The 22,233-nt window shown below is 39.5% G+C and overlaps 2 protein-coding genes and 1 pseudogene across 2 annotated transcripts; all 3 read right to left on the bottom strand.

Moving 5' to 3' along the window:
- Positions 1-913: 913 nt before the first annotated feature.
- LOC133061605 (olfactory receptor-like protein OLF4) lies at positions 914-1,861 on the bottom strand (annotated as a pseudogene).
- A 6,553-nt stretch (positions 1,862-8,414) lies between these two features.
- LOC133061604 (olfactory receptor 7A17-like) lies at positions 8,415-9,377 on the bottom strand. Its single transcript, XM_061149575.1, has one exon. The coding sequence runs from the start codon at positions 9,375-9,377 to the stop codon at positions 8,415-8,417; it is 963 nt and encodes a 320-aa protein (XP_061005558.1).
- Positions 9,378-14,232: 4,855 nt separating this feature from the next.
- Positions 14,233-15,201, bottom strand: LOC133061603 (olfactory receptor 7A17-like). Its single transcript, XM_061149574.1, has one exon. It carries the CDS (start codon positions 15,199-15,201, stop codon positions 14,233-14,235), a length of 969 nt encoding a protein of 322 aa, XP_061005557.1.
- Positions 15,202-22,233: the final 7,032 nt, after the last annotated feature.

The following is a 22,233-nucleotide window of genomic DNA, read 5'->3' as shown; positions in this document are numbered from 1 at the left end:
ATTCCCTGACTATTTCCTGTGTCCTGGATCTCTCCTGTTCTTCAGTTATATCTTCTTCCTCTTGTCTCTCTTATTAGTTTTGCTGGTCCTCCAATTCCTTCCTTTCACCTCACCCTACTACCTCAGTTATTTTTGTTTCCTATTACTCGGAGCTTTTTAGCTGTACCAGCAATATCACCACAGCTTTTATGCTTGCTTCTGGACATCCTGGGCTTGAAATAAAGATAGAGTACTACTGTACCCCATATAACACTCTACACACACACACACACACACACACACACACACACACAATATGTCACCTAAAAGGTCTTTTGGTCAAAAAGAGCATGTGTGAATATATATATATATATATACACATTTATACATGTATCTATATATAGAGAGACACTCACAAGTTGACACTTAAACAAGAGAGTTAAGGGTTCTAACTTTTCACAGTCAGAAATCCTCCTTTAACCTGACAACTATTTTTGTATATCACTGATACAACCAACTGTAATAAAAATAATATAAATCCTCCTGGTTGTTAAGTGTATTTTTAAATGATTAATGCAACTCATAACTATTGCTTCAGGGAAATAGGAGAAAAATTATTTTGAATGGCATGTGTCATTTAAGAAGTAATTATTGTTAATAAATCTATGATGCCCCATCAAATAATAGAATCTCCAAATGTTTTGATCCAAAGGTAGGAAAATTTTGAAGTAGGAAAAAATAAAAACTACCTATAGATAAGAAAATAAAAAAAACCTTAACAAAGAGAGTTCCTAAAATTGCATAAAGATGCTGAGTTCAAAGATGAAAAGACAAATGGAAATCCCAGGAAACAAATAGGAGAACATTTTATTCCACAGTGATCAAGAAATCACAGTTTCTGGTTCCAAGGCTTTGAGTTATGCAATCCAGGGGACTAGGGTATTTGGTCTTTTAAACTTGGCATAAAGTAGAATCTCTTCAGAGCCCCTTTTATATCTTGATTTCTCAGACTGTAGATGAAGGGGTTCAGCAGGGATGTGACCACAGAGTACATCACCGAGGCAATGGTACTTGAATGTGAGGTGTGACTAGCAGCAGAGCTAAGGTAAACTCCTAAGGCTGTAAAATAAAATAGGGAGACAACTGAGAGGTGGGACACGCAGGTAGAAAATGCTTTATACCTCTCCTGAGATGACGAGATTTTACATATATAGGAAACTATTTTAGAGTAAGTGTAAAGGATACCAGCAAAAGGACCGACACCCATCAGGAAAGCTGCAAAATACATCACTATGTTATTAAGAAAGCTGTCAGAACTGGCAAGTTGTACCACCTGGCTGAGTTCACAGAAAAAGTGGGGGATTTGCATTTCTGGACAGAAGGACAATCGCAGCACCATTAAGCTGTGTAGCAAGGAATGCAACGCAATCAGCACCCAGGATATCAGAACCAGCAGTCCACAGAGCCGGGGGCTCATGATGACCATGTAGTGCAGGGGGTGGCAGATGGCCACATACCGATCATAGGCCATCACACTCAGGAGAATGTCATCTAAATCTGCAAAGAGAATGTAAAAATATATCTGGGTGATGCAGCCTTCATAGGTGATACCTTTGCTCTGTGTCTGGATGTTCCACAGCATCTTTGGGATGGTGGTGGAGGTGAAACAGATGTCTACAAAGGACAGGTTGGAGAGAAAGAAGTACATGGCTGTGTGAAGGTGGGAGTCTGAGCTGACAGCCAAGATGATGAGCAGGTTTCCAAACACAGTGATCAGGTACATGGAGAGAAAAAGCCCAAATATGAGGGGCTGTAGTTCTGCATCCTTTGAAAGTCCCAGAAGAAGAAATCATGAAATTTGTGTATTGTTACTTGGCTCCATGGTGTGGAGGTGACTACCAGGAAAAAGGAAAATAATGACAATTTTTACACCTACTAATTAACATAACTGAAATACTGTAATTTCTGTTTAGCCCTCAAGAAGTTGATGTTGATATTTTATTTGCAGATAAGTTCTCTTTTAGAGTATGTGTGTATGTTGAACCGCTTCAGTTGTGTCCGACTCTGTGCGACCCCAAGGACCGGAGCACACCAGCTTCCACTGTATATGGGATTTCCCAAGAAAGCATTCTGGTGTTGTTGCCATGCCCTCCTCCAGCAGTTATTTCCAACACAGGGATTGATCCTGCATCTCTTGAATGGGTACTGCTTTGCAGGCAGATTCTAAACCACTGAGTCACTGTGGAAGCTCCTTGAAGCTATACTTCATTTCATTTCTGACTAGGAATTTTTGTCCCATTTTCATCACATTTGCTAACAGGTCATATATTCTAGAGTTTTAATGTGATATTCCTTCATTCTTTTGAGAAATACATATTTAGTGCCAGCCATGTTCCGAGATACTTTGGCCACCTCATGCAAAGAGTTGACTCCTTGGAAAATACCCTGATGCTGGGAGGGATTGGGGGCAGGAGGAGAAGGGGAGGACAGAGGATGAGATGGCTGGATGGCATCACCGACTCAGTGGACAAGAGCTTGGGTAAACTCCGGAAGTTGGTGATGGACAGGGAGGCCTGGGGTGCTCTGATTCATGGAGTCCCAAGGAGTCAGACATGACTGAGTGACTGAGCTGAACTGATATTCCAAGAACATGGAGACAAGAAGTAGAAAATGCTGAAAAGTAAACCTCTAGCAATCCAAGGATGGGGAATGAGGTTATGTGCATAAAATATGATAGAATATGTCAGAATGAGATAGATGCTATGACAAAACAAAGCCAGGTATAAAAGAAAGAGGTAGGACGTGTTATTTTGTCCTGAGTGTTCAGGAAAGTCCAGCAAACTAGGTGATGTTTGAAAAGATTCTTAATGAAAGAGACAAGGAGATAGTGTGATGTCAGAACTGTGTGCCTGGAAGAGGGAGCTGCCACTGCTAAGGACCTGACAGAGACACTTGTTCCACATGTTCAAGTGCAAACAAGGAAGCCAATGGGTCAGAGGGAAAAGCAGGAGGGGGAGTGATTAGAGATGGTGTCAGGGATGCCGAGGAACAAGGTGGCCTTCCTGCTACAGCTGAACCTTCAGTCCACAGAGAATCCCTCCTTCCATGAGGTTCCTTACATATTATCAATTTAGCTATAAAACCATCCTATGAATTATATCGGATTTGCTTATTGATTCAATCTGTTGCTGTGATCTCTGTATATAAGTCATGTAGCATATGACTCCTGGTGTCTCTGCTGTAAGAACTGTCCTCCCTTTCAAAACAAAAGCACACACACACACAACACACACACACAGAGCGCACACACACACACACACACACACAGAGCACACACACACACAGAGCACACACACATACACACACACACATACACACACAGAGCACACACACACATACACACACACACAGCACACACACACAGCACACACACACAGAGCACGCACACATACACACACACACACAGAGCACACACACATACACACACACACACAGAGCACACACACACAGAGCGCACACACACAGAGCGCACACACACACAGCACACACACAGCACATGCGCACACACACACACACAGAGCACGCACACACAGATACACACACAGCGCACATACACACACACATGTTCTGTGTTGTGTCACCATCATACACTAGTCACCCAGATTCACCCTGTTTAGGCTGTGAGAGGTTACAGCTCAGCTCGTCAGGTCAAATAATTATTCTCCAAAGGAATATATAATTTTACCATGAAATTCCAGTTTATAAACTTCTCATGGAACAATTAATGTGGGGTTCATTTTTGGTATAGCCAATGTCTGCTTGGTATTTTGAGAATAATTAAAAGGATGAGAGTGAAAGAAACAGGGAGAAATGAAATGGATATATGGACATGAAGGGAAAACTATATCCAATATACTCAATGACAGCTGAGACAGTGCAATAAAGAAAGATTTCCTTGCTTCATCAACATTCCAACTCCAGCGGCTTCTCCTTGATTTGGAAAAATAATACAGAAAAATATCTTTCATCTAAAAACATACAAAAATGATATACTTATGACATGGAACATCTTACAGTTTGAATATCCCAAGAGGAAAAGAAAAAAATGGAATATAAGCTACCAATTCAATATCAGAAATAGACAAAATACAACAGAAGTTGGATATGTCTTACATGAAACACATAAAGCAGTAGAAGCTTTTTCTTTTCTTAAGGACTTCCCCTATTTGTTTCCTCTTGTTCATAAATAAGGTCCGTATACTAGTTTTCTACTTTTACTGGAAGCATTTTATGCCTCCTATTCCTTCTAAAAGGATTATCTTGGTGGTTCAGAAAGTAAAGAATCTGCTTGTCAATGCAGGACACATAGGTTCAATCCCCGAGTCTAGAAGATCCCCTGGAGGAGGAAATGGAAACTCACTCCAGCATTCTTGCCTGGGGAATCCTAGGGACAGAGGAGCTGGGTGGGTTAAAGGCCATGGGGTCACAAGAATTGGAGCAACTTAGCAACTAAACCACTAACATCATTCCTTCTGAGCTTTCACTGTTACAATTTAATTGTCAAGATTGACACTTGCACTTTCAAATGCAATGTTCACTTTATTTTTAGACCGTAAATAAGTACATTAATGTTAGGAGAACCAGAAAACAACTACAATGACCTCTGGCCTCTGGGCTATGCAAGATTGGTCCTCAGGAGACCTCAGGTACACATTCCAGGCTTCTATCATCACTGACACTCTCCTGCAGGGTCTGTGGAGCTGTCAGACTCACCTGCCTGCAGATTGAGAGAGAAGGCTTTCCCTGTAGAAGTCAAAATTCCTCCTAAATGATTACTGATGCAGACAGAATTTTTCCCCCAAACAAGAAAACAGGAACAGATAAAAATGAAGCATTGGTTCCCAGACAGATGTAGAACTTCCAAAGCAAGAACCAGGTCCTCCCCAACCAAAGTGGCAGAGGCTGAGGGACTACAGCAGAGGAGATATTTGGAGCTTCCTGTGTCAGCTCATTAGGCATGTTTCCTCTGATTACTCCAATCTGTAACTACATGATTTCCTTTGGGGACACTTTTCTGGACAGAATGGTTTTTTCACCTGCTGATTCTCTGTTCCTAAGACACTGCATATAAGTTAGGTGAATTTCATTTTTTATTACTCCTTCCTCTTAATTTTCTTGCTTCCAAAGCCCTAAGGTTCCCAGCATGTCATCATATTCCTGAGTACAAGATTTTCTTTAAATTGTAACATTCAGGATTTGTCTTGACTAGGTCCCTTGGGTCTTTAATGCTTTGACTTGGGGCAGGGACAGAACCACCAAAATCTCTAAAAATTACAATTCTCCTCTTCAAAACGGGGGATAACTTTGCTACTTTAGAAAAAAACCATGGTTAATATACTCCTTGGATGCATGCTAGTTTCTCCAAGTCAATTAGAAATTTCTCAGTTATATCAGAAGTTAAGAGCTATCCTTTAATCCTTCATTACTAATGCTTGTACTTATGAGAGACATTTATATGCTGATATGCACCATAAACTATCTTAGCGTATTATTGTGTGTGTGTGTGTGTGTGAGTGTGTGTGTGCTCAGTCACATCTGAGTCTTTGTGACCCCATGGAATGTAGCCTGCCAGTCTCCTCCGTCCATGGAATTTTTCAGGCAAGAATACTGGAGTGGGATGCCATTTCCTTCTGGCCTCTAGACAAAGAGGAAGCCATATCTCAAACCTGACTCAATTCCAAGCCCTCGATACCTCTTAGCAAGATGACTGCAATCAGTACACCCCAAAGAAAGGCATGAATTGCGATAGCATCAGATCTAGCTCTTCCAATAAATTCACTGGGCACACATCACCTGTATATAACTCTTCCCACAGAAAGAAACAACTCTAAGACAGCAAGAGTTAACTGTGGCACATAATTTCAGAACACAGACAAAGAAAAATAAAATGAAAATACAGAGGAATTTGTCCCAACTTAAATAAAAAGATATCATGCCTAAAAAACAGCCAATGAAAGAGAAACAAACAGTTCACCAGATTTGGAATCAATGCATTTGTAAAGATATAAAACTCCATTTTCTCAACCTAAAATGATTCAAGAAATCTTCCAAAAGAAGTTTTATTTCCAGTATTCACCCTGTGCATTTTGTTAATAATGGAAGACCATAAAATATTTAATTTTTTTGTAAAAAGGACTGTTGAATCCATTATAATTTTAATAGGGAACTATAAAACAAAAACTAGTTTGAACTCAACATTCCATTAAATGAAATGAACAACTAGAAGTAATTAATAATATACCAGGTGATACAGAAGAATGCATAATCTAATGGAAATATAGAATCATGGAAATGATTCAGTCAGAAAAGAAAAAAAACAGATTATAAAAGGGAATAATTTGAGGGATGTTTGACTGCATTAAGAACACCAACACTGGCATAACTGCAGTGTCCAGGAAGGAAAAGGCAGAAGGAAAGGTCATCAGAACTTATCTGATAAACTTATGTCTGAAAAGTTCCCAAACCTGAGTAAAAAAGCAAATTCAGTTACCAGAAGCAAAAAGAGTCCCCCAAAATGACAGCAACAAAACCTACACCAAGATACAGCAATTAAAGCCACGAAGTTAAAGATATGGTTTTCTGAAGCCAGCAAAAATAAAACAGTGTCATATAAGATTTCTTTACTTTTTTTTTTTTTTTTGCAGAAACTTTGTACGATATAATGGGGAGGCATGATATATTTAAAGTGTTGAGAGGGAAAAATATGCAAACTAGGGCTTTCCACCCAGAAAGACTAACATCTAGAATTGAAGGAGAGATAAGGAGCTTTTCAGACAATCTAAGACTAATAGAATTTATCAATTCTAAATGTACTCTACACAGAACATTATAGGACCTTCTCTAAGAAGGAAGGAAGAAAGGCATAGCAAGTGGGAAGAAACTGTAAGAAGAGGAAACCCTGCGAGTAAAGGCAGACACGGAGAGAGGCTGAGGGTCAGATCACTGAGCTGGTGTGAGGACTCAATAGACCAAAAAATCCTAAAATCAAGTATAGCTGCAATAAGAATGAAAGGGATAACTAAGGAGGTATCAAATGTGACTTCAGAGACATAAAATGTAGGGCAGGGAGTGAAAATGTAGTGTGATAAGTATGTGTATGAACTTAAAAGGCAACTTGTTTTTATAAGTAGACATCATTGTAGGCCATCATATGAAGACCCTTTGTTTATCATACTCAAAAATCTACACAAGATGAAACCTAGAGAGAAAGGAACACAAGCATATCACTAAATAAATCATCAAATCATAAGAAAAGAAGCACAAAGAAAAAAGAAAAACAAAGAATGACACTAACAGAAAACAAGTTAAAAATAGGCAATAAGTAATACCTATGAAAAACCTCTTAAACTGCCAGTAAATTAAATGATCTCCTAAGAGACAACTTAAGATTAAATATTGAAAAAACTAAGATCATAGCATCTGGCCCCATTACTGCATGGCAAATAGAAGGGGAAAAGGTGGAAGGAGTGATAGATTTCCTCTTCTTGGGCTCCAAAATCACTGCAGATGATAAGTGCAGCCATGGAATCAGAAGATGATTGCTTCTTGGCAGGAAACTAATGACAAACCTAGACAGTGTGCTGAAAAGCAGAGACATTACTCTGCCAACAAAGGTCCACATAGTCAAGGCTATGGTCTTCCCAGTGGTCACATATGGCTGTGAGAACTGGACCATAAAGAAGGCAGAAGGTAGAATAATTGATACCTTTGAACTATGCTGCTTGAGAAGACTCCTGATAGTCCCTTGGACAGCAAGGAGATCAAACCAATCAGTCTTAAGGGAGATCAACCCTGAATACTCGCTTAAAGGACTGATGCTGAAGCTGAAGTTTCAGCATTTTGGTCACTTGATGCAAACAGATGACTCATTGGAAAAGTCTCTGCTGCTGGGAAAGATCAAGGACAGAAGGAGAAGAGGGCATCAGAGGATGAGATGGCTGGGTGGCATCACCAATGCAATGAACATGAACTTCTGCAAACTCTGGGAGATGGGGAGGGTCAGGCAGGCCAGCCGTGCTGCAATCTGTGGGGTCACAAAGAGCAGGGCACAACTGTGTAACTGACAAGCAACAGACTAAATGTTCTGAAAAAAAGACATTGCTCCTGATAAAGTCTCCATAATTCTATGATACTCCATCAAAGAAATGGATTTCCAAACATTTTTGATCCAAAGATAGGAAAACGGTGGGTAGGAAAAAATAAAAACTGTCTATATATAAGACTGAGAATAAAGCATAAAAATAGATTTTCTAAAATTCTATAAAGATACTGAATTAAAAGAAGGAAAGAAAAATGGAAATCCCAGGAAATAAGGGCAAGGAGCAAAATTTCTTTCACAATGATCAAAGAACAATTTCTGGTTTTGATACTTTGAGTTATGCAATCCAGAGCACTAGCATAATTGGTCTTATACTTGGCATCCAATACAATCTCTTTAGACCCTCTTTTATATCTCGGTTTCTCAGACTGTAGATGAAAGGGTTCAGCATGGGTGTGACCACAGTGTACATGACTGAGGCAATTGTACTTGAATGTGAGTTGTGGCTAGCCGCAGAGCTAAGGAACACTCCTAAGGCTGTAAAATAAAATAGGGAGACAACTGAGAGGTGGGACACACAGGTGGAAAATGTTTTATACTTCCCCTGAGCTGATGTGATTTTACATATGCAGGAAGCTATTTTAGAATATGAGCAAAGGATGCCAGCAAAAGGACCAACACCCATCAGGACAGCTGCAAAATACATCAATATGTTATTAAGAAAGTTGTCAGAACTGGCAAGTTGTACCACCTGACGGAGTTCACAGAAAAAATGGGGGATTTGCATTTCTGGACAGAAGGACAATCGCAACACCATTAAGCTGTGAAGCAAGGAATAGAAGGCAATCAGCACCCAGGATATCTGAACCAGCAGTCCACAGAGCCGGGGGCTCATGATGACGGTGTAGTGCAGGGGATGGCAGATGGCCACATACCGATCATAGGCCATCACACTCAGGAGAATGTCATCCAATCCTGCAAACAGTATGTAAAAATACATCTGGGTGATGCAGCCTCCATAGGTGATACCTTTGTTCTTGTTCTGGATGTTCCACAGCATCTTTGGGATGGTGGTGGAGGTGAAACAGATGTCTACAAAGGACAGGTTGGAGAGGAAGAAGTACATGGGCGTGTGGAGGTGGTAGTCTGAGCTGATGGCCAGAATGATGAGCAGGTTTCCAAACACAGTGATTAGGTACATGGAGAGGAAGAGCCCAAAGATGAGGGGCTGCAGTTCTTCTTCTTCTGTGAGTCCCAGAAGAAGAAATTCTAAAATTGTTGTATTATTCCCTGATTCCATGGGGTGGAGGTTACTACCAGGAAAAAGGAAAATAACATGACTCGTTTGCACACAAACTGGCATAATTCACATAGCTGAAATACTGCAATTTCTATGTAGCCCTCAAGTAGTTGATCTTAACACCTTATTTATAGAAAAATTCTCTTTGAAAGTATACTCCATTTCATGTCTGACAAAGAATTTTTGTCTCATTGTCATCACATTGGTAAAGAGCTCATCTATTCTAGAGTTCTAATGAGGTATTTTTTCATTTATTTGAGAAATACGTATTTGGTGCTGACCCAGTAGAAAGTGCTGAAAAATAAACCTCCCCTAAGCCAAGGATGGTGAATGAGGATATTCAAATAAAATATGATTGAATATGTCAGAATGTCACATGCTATGAAGAAAACAAAACTAGGTATAAAGGAGAGAGTGCCAGAAAGTATTATTTTGTCCTGAGTGTTCAGGGAAGAGCTTCAAACTAGATGATGTTTAAGATCCTAAAGAGAGAGAGAAGAAGCCTTTGTGATGTCAGAAGAAGTGTGTGCCTGGCAGAGGGAGCTGCCACTGCTAAGGACCTGACAGAGACGCTTGTTCCACATGTTCAAGTGCAAACAAGGAAGCCAGTGGGGCGAAGGAATAAGTAGGAGGGGGAGTGATCAGAGACGGTGTCAAGGATGCTGAGGAACAAGGTGGCCTCCCTGCTACAGCTGAACCTTCAGCACATAGAAAATCCCTCCTTCCCTGCGGTTCCTTGCACTTTATGAATTTAGTTTAAAACCATCCTGTGAATTATATCAGTTTCCCTACTTAGTTCCATCTATTGACCAACTTCTGACCTCTGTATTACAAAAGTCATCTTAACATATGAGTACTCTTCTTTAAGAACTGGTCTCTCTTCACAAGGCACAGGCAAACACACACACACACACACGCGTGCACACACATACACATACACGATGCTTCTGGCTTGTGTTACTATCATAAACTGGTCACCCAGATCCACCCTCGTTGGGCCATGAATGGTCACACATCAAGCTGGTCAGATCAAATTATTATTTTCCAAAAGAATGTATTATTTTTACCCAGAGGTTCCAGGATTTTTTTTAATTAATGTGTCTTTTAGTTGAAGGATAGTAATGTTACAGAATTTTGTTGTTTTCTGGCAAACCTCAGCATGAATCAGCCATAGGTATACATATATCCCCTCCCTTCTGAACCCCAGTCCCATCTCCCTCACCACTCCACCACCAAATTCCAGTTTATAAACTTCCCATAGAACAATAAATTTGGGGTTCAACATTGGTATGGCCAATTTCTTCTCAGTGTTTAGAGAAGAATGAAAAGCATGAGAGAGAAAGAAAAAAAAAGGGAAATGAAATGGACATAGGCAAATTAAGAGGGAAAATAACCAATAAACTCAAAATAGCCCTGAGCCAATGCAATGAATAAAAGTTTCCTTCTTTCATCAATATTCCAACTCCAGTGGCATCTCCTTGATGTCCAGAAAAAAAATAATGAAGAAAAATATATTTTCCAAGGACATACACAGTATATTCATGATGTGATATATCTTACAGTTTAAATATCCCAAGAAAATAAGTAAATGGAATATAAACTACCAATTCAAAAGCAGAAATAAATGAAATACAACAAAAGTTGAATATATTTTATATCAAGATGCAGAATACTTCTGTTTCATGAAGCATTTTCCTATTTGCTTACTTCAGTCCATAAATAAGACTACTAGACTTATTGTCTACTTTTACTGGAAGCCTTTTATGCCTCCCATTCCTTCTAAGGGGGCTTCCATAGTGGATCATTGGCAAAGAATCTGCCTGCAATCCAGGAGGCCAAGGTTCAATCCCTGGGTCAGGAAGATCCCTTGGAGGAGGAAATTGCAACCCACTCCAGTATTCTAGTCTGGGAAATTCCACGGACAGAGGAGCTGGGTGGGCCACAGTCCATGGGGTCACAAAAGGATCAGACACAAATTAGCGACTAAATCACCACCACCTGTTCCTTCTAACTGAACTTCCTCTGTTACCATTTATTAACATTGACAAGTGAAAGGTTCAATTTATTTTTAGACCTAACTAGATACACTAATATTAGGAAAGCCAGAAATAACCACAGTGACCTCTGGCCTCTGGATATGCTAGATGGTCCTCAGGTGACCTCAGGTACATGCTCCTGGCTTCCGTCCTCTCTGAACCTCCCCTGAAACGTTTGCAGAGCTCTCACCTGCCTGCAGACTGAGAGAGAAGGCTCTCCCTGTAGAAGTCCAAGTTCCTTTCTAAATGATTAGTGATGCAGACTGAATTTTTGTGCCTAAGCAAGACAACAGGAAGGGAGAAAATCAAGCATTGCCTCCCAGACAGATTCAGGAATCTAAATTAAGAACTAGGTCCTCACCAACCAAAGTGGCACAGGCGGAGGGGCTGCAGCAGAGGAGATATTACCAGCTCCTTGTGTCAGCTCACAGGGCTTCTCCGGTGTCTCAGTGGTAAAGAATCCACCTGCAATGCAGGAGTCACAGGAGATGGTGGCTTGGTCCCTGGGTCAGGAAAATCCCCTGGAGGACTGCATGGAAACCCACTCCAGTATTCTTGCCTGGAGAATCCCATGGACAGAGTTGCCTAGAGGGCTACAGTCCATGGGTCACAAAGTGTTTGACAGGACTGAAGGGACTTAGCAAGCATGCACACATGTCAGCTAATTAGGCATATTTGACTTTTGTTACTCCAGCCTCCAAGTATATGACTTCCCTTGGGGATACTGGGCTGGACACAATGCAATTATTTTTCTGTTGATTCTCTGTTACTAGGTGATTACATTATAAGTTGGGTGATTCCATTTTTATCACTCCTTCCCCTTTAATTCTCCTGCTTTTAAAGCACTAAGGATCCCAGAACCTCATCACATCCCTGAGATCTAATTCTTCTTTAAACTATCACACTGAGGATTTGTCTTGACAAGTTCCCTTGGGTCTTCAAAGTTTTGATTTGTGGTAGAGGAAACAAACAAACAAAAAAAAACTTCTGAAATCTTTAAAACTACTATTTCCCTCTTGAGAACTGGGGACAACATTGTTCCTTCAGTATAAAATTGTGGGTATTATACTCCCTGGATTTATGCCAGTTTTTCCAAGCCAATTACAAGTTTCTCAGTTATGTCAGAAGTCAACAGCTGCCCTTTAGTCTCTCACTATAAAATGTTTATAACTATAAAAAAATTACATGTTGATACGATAAGTGAAAATCACTCAGTCTTGTCTGACTCTTTTCCCCACATGGACAATACAGTCATGGAATTCTCCAGGCCAGAATGCTGGACTGGGTAGCCATTCCCCTATACAGGGGATATTCCCTACCCAGGGATGAAACACTGCATCAAAATCTGCATTGCAGGCAGATTATTTACTGGCTGAGTCACAAGGGAAGCCCAGGAATCCTGGAGTGGGGAGCCTATCCCTTCTCCAACTGATCATCCTGACACAGGAATTGAACCAGGGTCTCCTGCATTACAGGTGGATTCTTTACTAACTGAGTTATCAGAGAAGCCTGGTATGATATTAACATGACCATAAACCAGGTTTCCCAGGTAGCTCAGTGGTAAAGAATATGCCTGCCAATGCAGGAGATGTCAGAGATACAGGTTTGATCCCTGGCTCGGGAAGATTCCCCAGAAGGGGAAATGGCAACCCACTCCAGTTTTCTTGCATGGAGAATCCCATGGACAGAGGAGCCTGGTGAGCTACACTCCAAGGGATCACAAAGATCGGACACCACTGAGGACACATGCATAAGCATGAGATTAAAATACGTAAATAAATGGAGTAGACTATCATATATTAGTGAGGAAAGAACTGCTACATGGCTCCATACAACCTCATGGATGAGCTTTAGAATTCCATCATACAGAACTACAGAGAAACATAGACTCTTGAGAAATCCAGCAGAGATCAGGGCAATTCCTTAATATTAAATTTCATTTGATAATAAAGACATCATATTAGAACAGTTACTATTAGGATGAGAGGTTATGCAGCAACAAGTAATTGAATAAAATACAAAATGGTATAGAACTGAGATCAACTCCAATAATCTCATTCTATGCATTTATTCTGATCTTTAAAGATAGCATTCACTACTCTATTTTTTAATTGTATTACAGATAACTATATTAAAAGTTATTCCATTGCAGTTTCCTCCCAGGTAAGCAGGACATTGGCAAACATGTTTGCACAAATTGTGACCTGAACCACATGACTGGATAGGTGGTCAAGCTCTCTAGTGAGTCATCTTTGATCATGAGGTATATACACATACTATGCATACAGAAAGATTTGATCCTAGAATAATGCAGAGTTTGGAGCAATGGCTCCTTGTGCGTTGAAAATCTGCCTATAACATTGCAATCAACCCTCCTTATCCATAGGTCCACACCCTATGATTCAGTCAACCCTTTTATAGAATTATATAAATTGCCTTGGATTTCACTTGTACACTTTTTTACATGAGTAATATATCTCATGACAATTTTTACCAGAATGCAAGGCAAAAATTACTCCGGATGACATTTGTCATTTAAGAAAGTATTATTCCTCATGTCACTCCATAAAAAATAGAAATGTCCAAATATTTCATATCCAAAGTTTGGAAAATTTTGAAGTAGAAAAAAGCACAACTTTAAAAAAATACCTAAATGATAGAATGAAAAGAAAGTCTAATATAAAGTGAGTAACAGATTGTATAGAAATGTTGAATTTTTATAAAAATGGATATCCAAGGAAATAAGTAGAAGGAGCAAATTTTATTCCACACTGAGAATAGTGTCACAATTACTGATCCTCAGGCTTTGAACAATGCAATCAAGGGCACTTCATCTGCCCCAGGACAGTTGGCCTCTTTATACCTACTATCCCACAGACTCTCTTCAGAGCCCTCTTTATGTCTTTGTTCCTCAGACTGTAGATGAATGGGTTCAGCATGGGTGTGACCACAGTGTACATCACGGAGGCTGTTGCACTTGAGTGTGAGCTGTGTGTAGCAGCAGAGCTAAGGTACACCCCTAGGCTCGTACAATAAAATAATAAGACAACTGAGAGATGAGATGCACAAGTGGAAAATGCTTTAAACTTTCCCTGAGTTGATGAGATTCTTCGTATGGAAGAGACTATTTTAGAGTAAGAGTAAATGATACCAGCAAATGGCCCACCAGCTAGAAGCACTGATTCCAAATACATCACCATGTCATTCAGAAAGGTGTCAGAACAGGCAAGTTGGACCATCTGATTGAGTTCACAAAAAAAGTGGGGAATTTCCACCTCTCCACAGAAGGTCAGTTGCAAAACCATTAAACTTTGTAACAAGGAATACATAGCACTCATCATCCAGGACACCAGCACCAGCAGTGCACAGAGCCAAGGGTTCATGATGACCGTGTAGTGCAGGGGGTGGCAGATGGCCACAAAGCGGTCATAGGCCATCACTGTCAGGAGGAAGTCATCTAATCCTGCAAAGAATATGTAAAAATACACCTGGATGATACAGCCTTCATAGGTTATGACTTTACTCTGGGTCTGGATATTCTGCAGCATCTTTGGGATGGTGGTGGAGGTGAAGCAGATGTCTACAAAGGACAGGTTGGAGAGGAAGAAGTACATGGGGGTGTGAAGGTGGGAGTCAGAGATGGTGACTAGGATAATGAGCAGGTTTCCACACACAGCAATCAGGTACATGGAGAGGAAAAGCCCAAAGATGAGGGGCTGCAATTCTGGATCCTCTGAGAATCCCAGAAGGAAAAATTTAGAATATTGTGTATTGTTACCTGGTTCCATGTGGTGGAGGTGACTACCAGGAAAAAAGAAAATAACATGAGTAATTTTCACACAAATTGGCATAACTCACATAGTGCAATTTCTATTTTGCTCTCAATAAATTAATTTTAATATCTTGTGTTTAGAAAAGTTCTGTTTCATCTCTACTTGGGCATTTTTGACCCATTCTCAGCATATTCCCAAAGAAATCATGCATTCTACAGTTGTAATAAGAAATATTTTCATACATTTCAAGAATATATATATTGACTGTCAACCATGTTCAAAGCACATATTGCTTAGTTGCTAAGCCGGATCTCTCACTTTTGAGACCCCCGAACTGTATGTAGCCTGCCAGGCTCCTCTGTCCACGGGATTTCCCAGGCAAGAACACTGGAATGGGTTGCCATTTCGTTCTCCAGGGGATCTCAACCCAGGGATTGAACCCACTTCTCTTGCAATTCCAGGCAGATTCTCTACCACTGAGCCACGTGGCAAGTCCCTCCAAACAAATACAGGTAACAAATACATGGTGCTGAAAAACAGAAGTTTTCACAATCCTGTGCTGGTGCAAGATGATGTGCAAATATAATACAATATGTCAAGTAATAACAGTTGTTCTGAAGAAAACAGAGCTAGATATAAAAGGGTGTAGTAAGAGGTATTTTCATGTACTGAGTGTTCAGGTAAGGCTAGAAAACAAGGTGATAATTGAACAGATAGATCAAGAAAGGGAGAGAAGGATATAGAATGATATCAAGAGAAATATGTGCCTGGTGAGGGAATGGCCACTACAAAGGACCTAAGGAAAATGCTTGTTCCTTGAACTTTATGAATTTAGTTGCAAAAGCATCCTGTGAATTAAAGCATCTCCCATCCTTAGTACCTTCTGCTGACCGAGGTCTGGGCTCTGTGATAAGGCACCTTAATATATGAGTCCAAGTGCCTCTGCTTTAAGAGCTGCTCTCAAGGCACAAGCACACGCGTGTGCACACACACACACACACTCACACACACACACACACACACACACACACACTCACACCATGACCTCCTGGGCTATGTTCCTACCACACATTTCTCACCCAGAACCACCCTTCTCACACCATATACCATTATAACTCAAGCTGATCAAGATAATCTTTCTCCTACATAATGTGTATATGGTACCCAGAAAAATGGGCAAAGAAAATAAACCAACAAAAATGAATAGCCAAAGGAAAACAGCAAAAGCTAAACATGTTTTATAGAAAGCAATAGAAGACATTTTTCCCGATCTTTTCTATTTATTTGACCAACTTTTTACTGTTCTATAGAAAAAGAGGCAAGGTCTTTCCCAGTTTCTTTCTGGGGCATCGTGTGTTTCTTATTCTTCGAGTTTATGCACTATCAAATTTTAAAATAAATCTGATTAGCATACCCAATGCTTTTCTAGTCTTTGTTCAACATGCAAAAGGTTTTTCAAACTATACTCTGTAAACTTTACAGACACAATGTCAATCAATCCTTTTGTCCTGAATAAATTTTTTCACAGGATTCATGCCTGAAGGCATTATATTATATTATAATAGATGCTCATTGTACTGTTACTTCACCATGACAATGCAAAATCCTAATCATCAGAGACTTCAACTGCTAGGGTCACTATTGTACTTTCAGAAAGATATGTGAATACATGTGTACCTATATAGAAACATGGGCTTTCTAGGTGGTGCTACTGGTAAAGAAGCTGCCTGCCAATGCAGGAGGCATAAAGGAGGCAGGTTCAATTCCTGGGTCAGGAAGATCCCCTGGAGGAGGGAATGCAACCCACTCCAGTCTTCTTGCCTGGAGAATCCCACGGACAGAAGAGCCATGTATGGCTACAGTCCATGCGGTCGCAAAGAGTCAGTTACAACTGAAGCCACTTAGCATGCGTGCAGGCAACCAGAAACGTATTTAAATATATGTGAAGTTACAAAATAAAGGGGATTGCAGGGAAAATAATTGAATAAATAGTTCCAAAGCAATTGTATTTTTTAAAAATTGAATTGAATTTCACACACTAACTCAAGCAATATTAAAATAGCAATGATTTACTGATATCCAATGGAATAATAATCAAATTGGGAAATGTGTAAACATGAATATAATATATAATGTTCCTGAAAATTATGGCACGTATTAGATTCTCAGTTATTATATATTGAATGAATCAGGATTTGCTTCTAAATTATAGATTTCATTAAATACATATAAGATTGTACTTCAATTTGGGAAGATTAGATTATTGAATAAATCAGTGGGATTATCTATCCAATGTAAAAACCAGTCCTTTTTGATGAATACCTAGAAAGCTACACACTAAAATCCACAAGTGTGCTGAACTGTCTTAAAGCAAGAAATCCAGCATAAGATAGACATATTTAACTAAGTAAAATGAAAAAGCATTTTTATGGCAAAACAATCCCCAAAAGGTCAACTGAGAAACAACAATTCTTAAAAATCATTTCAAAAGCTGATAGTGCTAGAATAAGAAGTTTATATTATATGGGCATATAATAATAAAATCGACACATCAAAATGACAATACAAGGTATTATTTTTTTACCAAACTCAGTAATAGTTAACAAAAGAGTACTTTTCACAACCATCCATCTGGGGAAATACTTAGAGTTGTCACACAGTTTACAGTGGTACTTTGAAACAGGGAGCAAAGGTGCACTATCTGTATTTGCAGACAGAAATTTAAAATGTTGTACTGTTGGGAAAACCATGAGAACAATGGCACAGATAGTAAAATACAGAAGCTCTTTACCTGAAGGCTTCTCAGTCTCAGCACTGTTGACATTCTCGGACAGGCTGTTCTCTGTGGTGGGGTCTGTCCTGTGCTTTCAGGAGGCCTAGAGCATCCCTGACCTCCACCCACTGCTCCCAGAGTAACAGACAGATATTTCTAGGAGCATTGTTCAGTGTCCCCAGGGAAACAAAGTTGCTCTTGCTTAGAAACACACTTTAAATTTAACAATCTCAAATATTTTTGTAGGAATGATATAATAGCAACCTGAAGATAAAGAGTAGGAAAGACAGTCTGCAGTGTGAGAAGCACAGCCTCTTATGAAATACTGAACAGCTATTGAAATAATGAACCCATATTACATTGAATACTATTTGACTGGAAGAAAACCCCTGGGGCTCTATTGACCCGTAAAGGAAAACGGACACAGGTAGGAAAAAAAAAAAGACTGCGCTGAATCAAGAGTATCTGTGATGTGTACAGGATTCTATAGAAAAGTGTATGAATAAGTGTTTGTACCTAATATAGAAAGAAAAGTTTAAAAGAAACCAAGCATATGTGGGACAATATAACTGAGAATAAATCTAGGTTAAGTGGTAGTGGTTTTAACATAACTGAATGTAACAAGATTGAATGACTATCTATAACTAAGTTTCATAAAGACCTGAACAGTAATAATTTAATGATACCAACATTGGCCACTAATTCAATGTTAAATTGCCAAAGAATTGGAAATAAAATAAGAGAAGATATTTTAAATGCAATGAGGAAGCAGCATTCAAGTTAAATTTTTTTTTCTTAACTAAAGATGCATGGATTCAAATATGTGCATGAAAGACAAAGGTGACATTTAATAAAATGGTTTTAAAATTATTTCTACATGATGTCCAATGGTAATACAACTTTTAGAAATACATTTAACCACAAAAAATTAAAAGGAACAATAAGGAAGAAGAGAGTAAAAGTTAGAAATATGTTTAACAGGTGGTTGTGTGTGTGTGTGTGTCTGTGTGTTAAGTTGCTAGAGTCATGTCCAACTCTGCAAACCCTATGAACCACAGCCCAAGAGGCTCCTCTGTACATAGGATTCTCCAGGCATGAATACTGGAGTGGGTTGCCATGCCCTCCTCCAGGGGATCTTCCAGGCCCAGGGATCCAGCTATTTCTCTTATGTTTCCTGCATTGGCAGTTGGTTTCTTTACCATTAGCATCACCTAGGAAGCCCATAATAAGTGATTAATTAACACTAAAAAATATGCAGAAAAAAATCACTGCCATGTTTTCAAAACAAATATTGTCAAGTAAAGAATATTACAGTGACAGCTCAATTATTTCAATAAAAAATGTAAAAAGCAATGAAGAGAATGATATGACTGACTGACCACACAAATTTCATAAATTACCAAACATTCTCACAAATGCATTTATATATACACAAAATAACTAAATGGCAAGCATTTTGTGGAAAGAAAATAAAGCCTCAATTCATTTTGAATAATCTGAGCAAAGACAGGAATAAAAACAATCCAACTGCAGCATACAAAGTGTTCTCACAGACAATTTTTGATCAACAGAGTAAATGTGTAACAGAGATAAATATATATGTGTATGTGTGTGTGTGTGCTCAGTCATTTCCAACTCTTTCAATATAAGTATGCATATAAAACTTTTCAGCAAAGGTCTTTCCCAATTGCCCACGGGGTAAAGAATCTGCCCACAATGCAGAAGACAAGGGAAATGTGGATTTGATCCCTGGATGGGAATGATCCCACGAAGGAGGAAATGGGAACCTACTGCAGTATTCTTGCCTGGAGAATCCCATGGACAGAGGAGATGGCAGGATACAGTCCATGGTGTTACAGAGTCAGACAAGACTGAGTGACTGAACATTACAACAAAGAGAAGATACTATCTGTTAAGATTTTTTTTAATTTATTTATTTTTAATTGGAGGATGATTACTTTACAATATTGTATTGGTATCTGCCCTACGTCAACATGAATCAGCCATGGCATACATATGTTTGTAGGGATATATTTTCATGAAGCCCTTGGTTCAGAACTTACTGATTAATATGGAAGCAGTCAAATATGACCAATCTTTAAAAAAACAATCCTTACTTCAACGTGCATCTGTCCACATCTAATAACTTATTTCTCTACTCTTGTTACTTCATATTGTCATTAGGCTTTTGTTCAAATTTTACTGGAAACACTTGATGCTTCCCATTCTCTCTTCTACCTGGACTTCCATTTTTATCATTTAATTGGCAACACTGAACCTTACCTTACTGAGATCAGTTTTTGCTTCTCTTTTGCATTCCTGCTCAGTCGCTCAGTTGTGTCTGACTCTTTGTGAGCCTGTGGACTGTAGCTCCTCTGTCTATGGGAGTCTCCAGGCAAGAATCTTGAAGTGGGTTGCCACGCCCTCCTCCACGGGGCCTTCCTAGCCCAGGGATCGAATCTGTGTGTCTTATGTCTCCTGCATTGACAAGCAGGTTCTTTACCACTAGCGCCATCTGCGAAGCCCTTGCTCCTCTTTTAGTCCTAGGTAAATACATTTATTTATGAATTAGGGTTTCCTGAGTGGTGCTAGTGAGAAAGAATCCACTGCCAATGCAGGAGATGCAAGATACTCAGGTTCAATCTCTGGGTTGGGAAGATTCCCTGAAGGGGGAACTGGCAACCCTCTCCAGTATTCTTGCCTGAAAAATTCCATGGACAGAGGAGCCTAGAAGGCTACAGTCCATGGGGTTGCAAGGAGTTGAACATGACTGAGTGAACCAGCATGCACACACAAAAATCAGGAGCGCAAACTTCCTCACTAATCTCTGGTGTCTGAGCTGGGCTAGACTCAGTCACAGGTGACCTCAGATAAATGCTCAAGGTTTGCACTGTATTTCTCTCCCACAGTGTCTCTGGGCTTTCAGACTCACCCAGATGGGAACTGAAAGAACGGTCTTTGTGTGGAAGTTCAAATGCCTCCTGGAGGGTTGATGATAGAGACTGATGCTCTGTCACCAAAAGACAGCTGGAGGGAGTAAAGGACTGATTTCCCAGCAAAACTCAGGTTTTCAAAGGAAACATGTTCTGTGGTGTCCAAGATTTCTCAGGCTGAGGGGACAGCAGCAGAGGAGGCTTTATAGCTGACCTGGCTTCTCATTAGGCATCTTTCTGCTGTAACATCCAGACTCTGTACCTGATTTCCCTGGGGGACAGGGTTCTGGACAGAAATGAAAATTTTCCAGTTCATTCTTTGTTCCTAAGAGACCAGTTTACAAGGCAGGTGAATTCTGTTTTTATTCCTCCTTCTCCTTAATTATCCTGTGTCCAGAGGTCTAAACCATGCCAGCAATGTATCCCAGTCTGAGCAAAAGTTTCCTCAAAGTCTAAGGTTAAGAATTCTCACTTAATTTAGTCCCTCAGATCTTTCAAGTTTTCACTAGTGGTGAACACATAACTCCTGAGAGTTCTAAAAAATATTTTATGAGTATGACAACTTTGTCCTTTCATATAAAACCTTGGGCACTGCACTCGTTGGCTCCCTGACATTTTTGCCAACCCAATCAGGATTTTTATGCTTATATCAGAAGTTAAGAGTTGTCCTTTAGTACTTCACTATAATTGTTTTTAGTTCTGAGACAAATTTAGATATTTTTATACACTATAACCTAACTTAGCACATTATATGGACTGTCTGCTTTAATTTTTATAGACGTTCATGGTGTGATATAGTCTTCTTATATTATACGACTTCATGCTCTAGTATAGAAATAAGACACAGAGGGGTTTAATGTCCTGCTCAAACGTATGACCAAGAAAGGGATGGAGTCTTGAATAGGTGTCTTGATTGTCAGAATGCTTTCAGTTCATAAATTCTGTGGCAGTGATTTGCAATCAGAGATGACTTTGCAGCTGGTTATATTTTTCAGGATCTAAAGAGATTCTACACATGTATTGCATAGGATGGTATCCAGTACTTATAACTGTGCTGCCTCAAATACCATCAGTGAAAAGGTATAAAATTTATTCTATTCCAGTATTTTTCTAAATTGACTCTTCTTAAAAATTACCAAGAACTATAGATCAAATGAAAACTCTGATTCAGCAGTCTGATTCAAGGTACCAGAGATTCTGCTTTTCTAACAGGATCCTACACATTCTTAACACTGCATATCTTTGTCTGAGTAGCAAGAACATGATTCTGTTACTTAATTCTGCAAATTTAGATTTTTTTTATACACCTGGTGGCTCAGACAGTAAAGAATCTGCCTTCTG

Source organism: Dama dama, chromosome 9 (assembly GCF_033118175.1).
Source record: "Dama dama isolate Ldn47 chromosome 9, ASM3311817v1, whole genome shotgun sequence".
NCBI lineage: Eukaryota > Metazoa > Chordata > Mammalia > Artiodactyla > Cervidae > Dama > Dama dama.
Note: the sequence above shows the minus strand (reverse complement) of the source record. Positions and strands in the feature narration are given on the sequence as shown.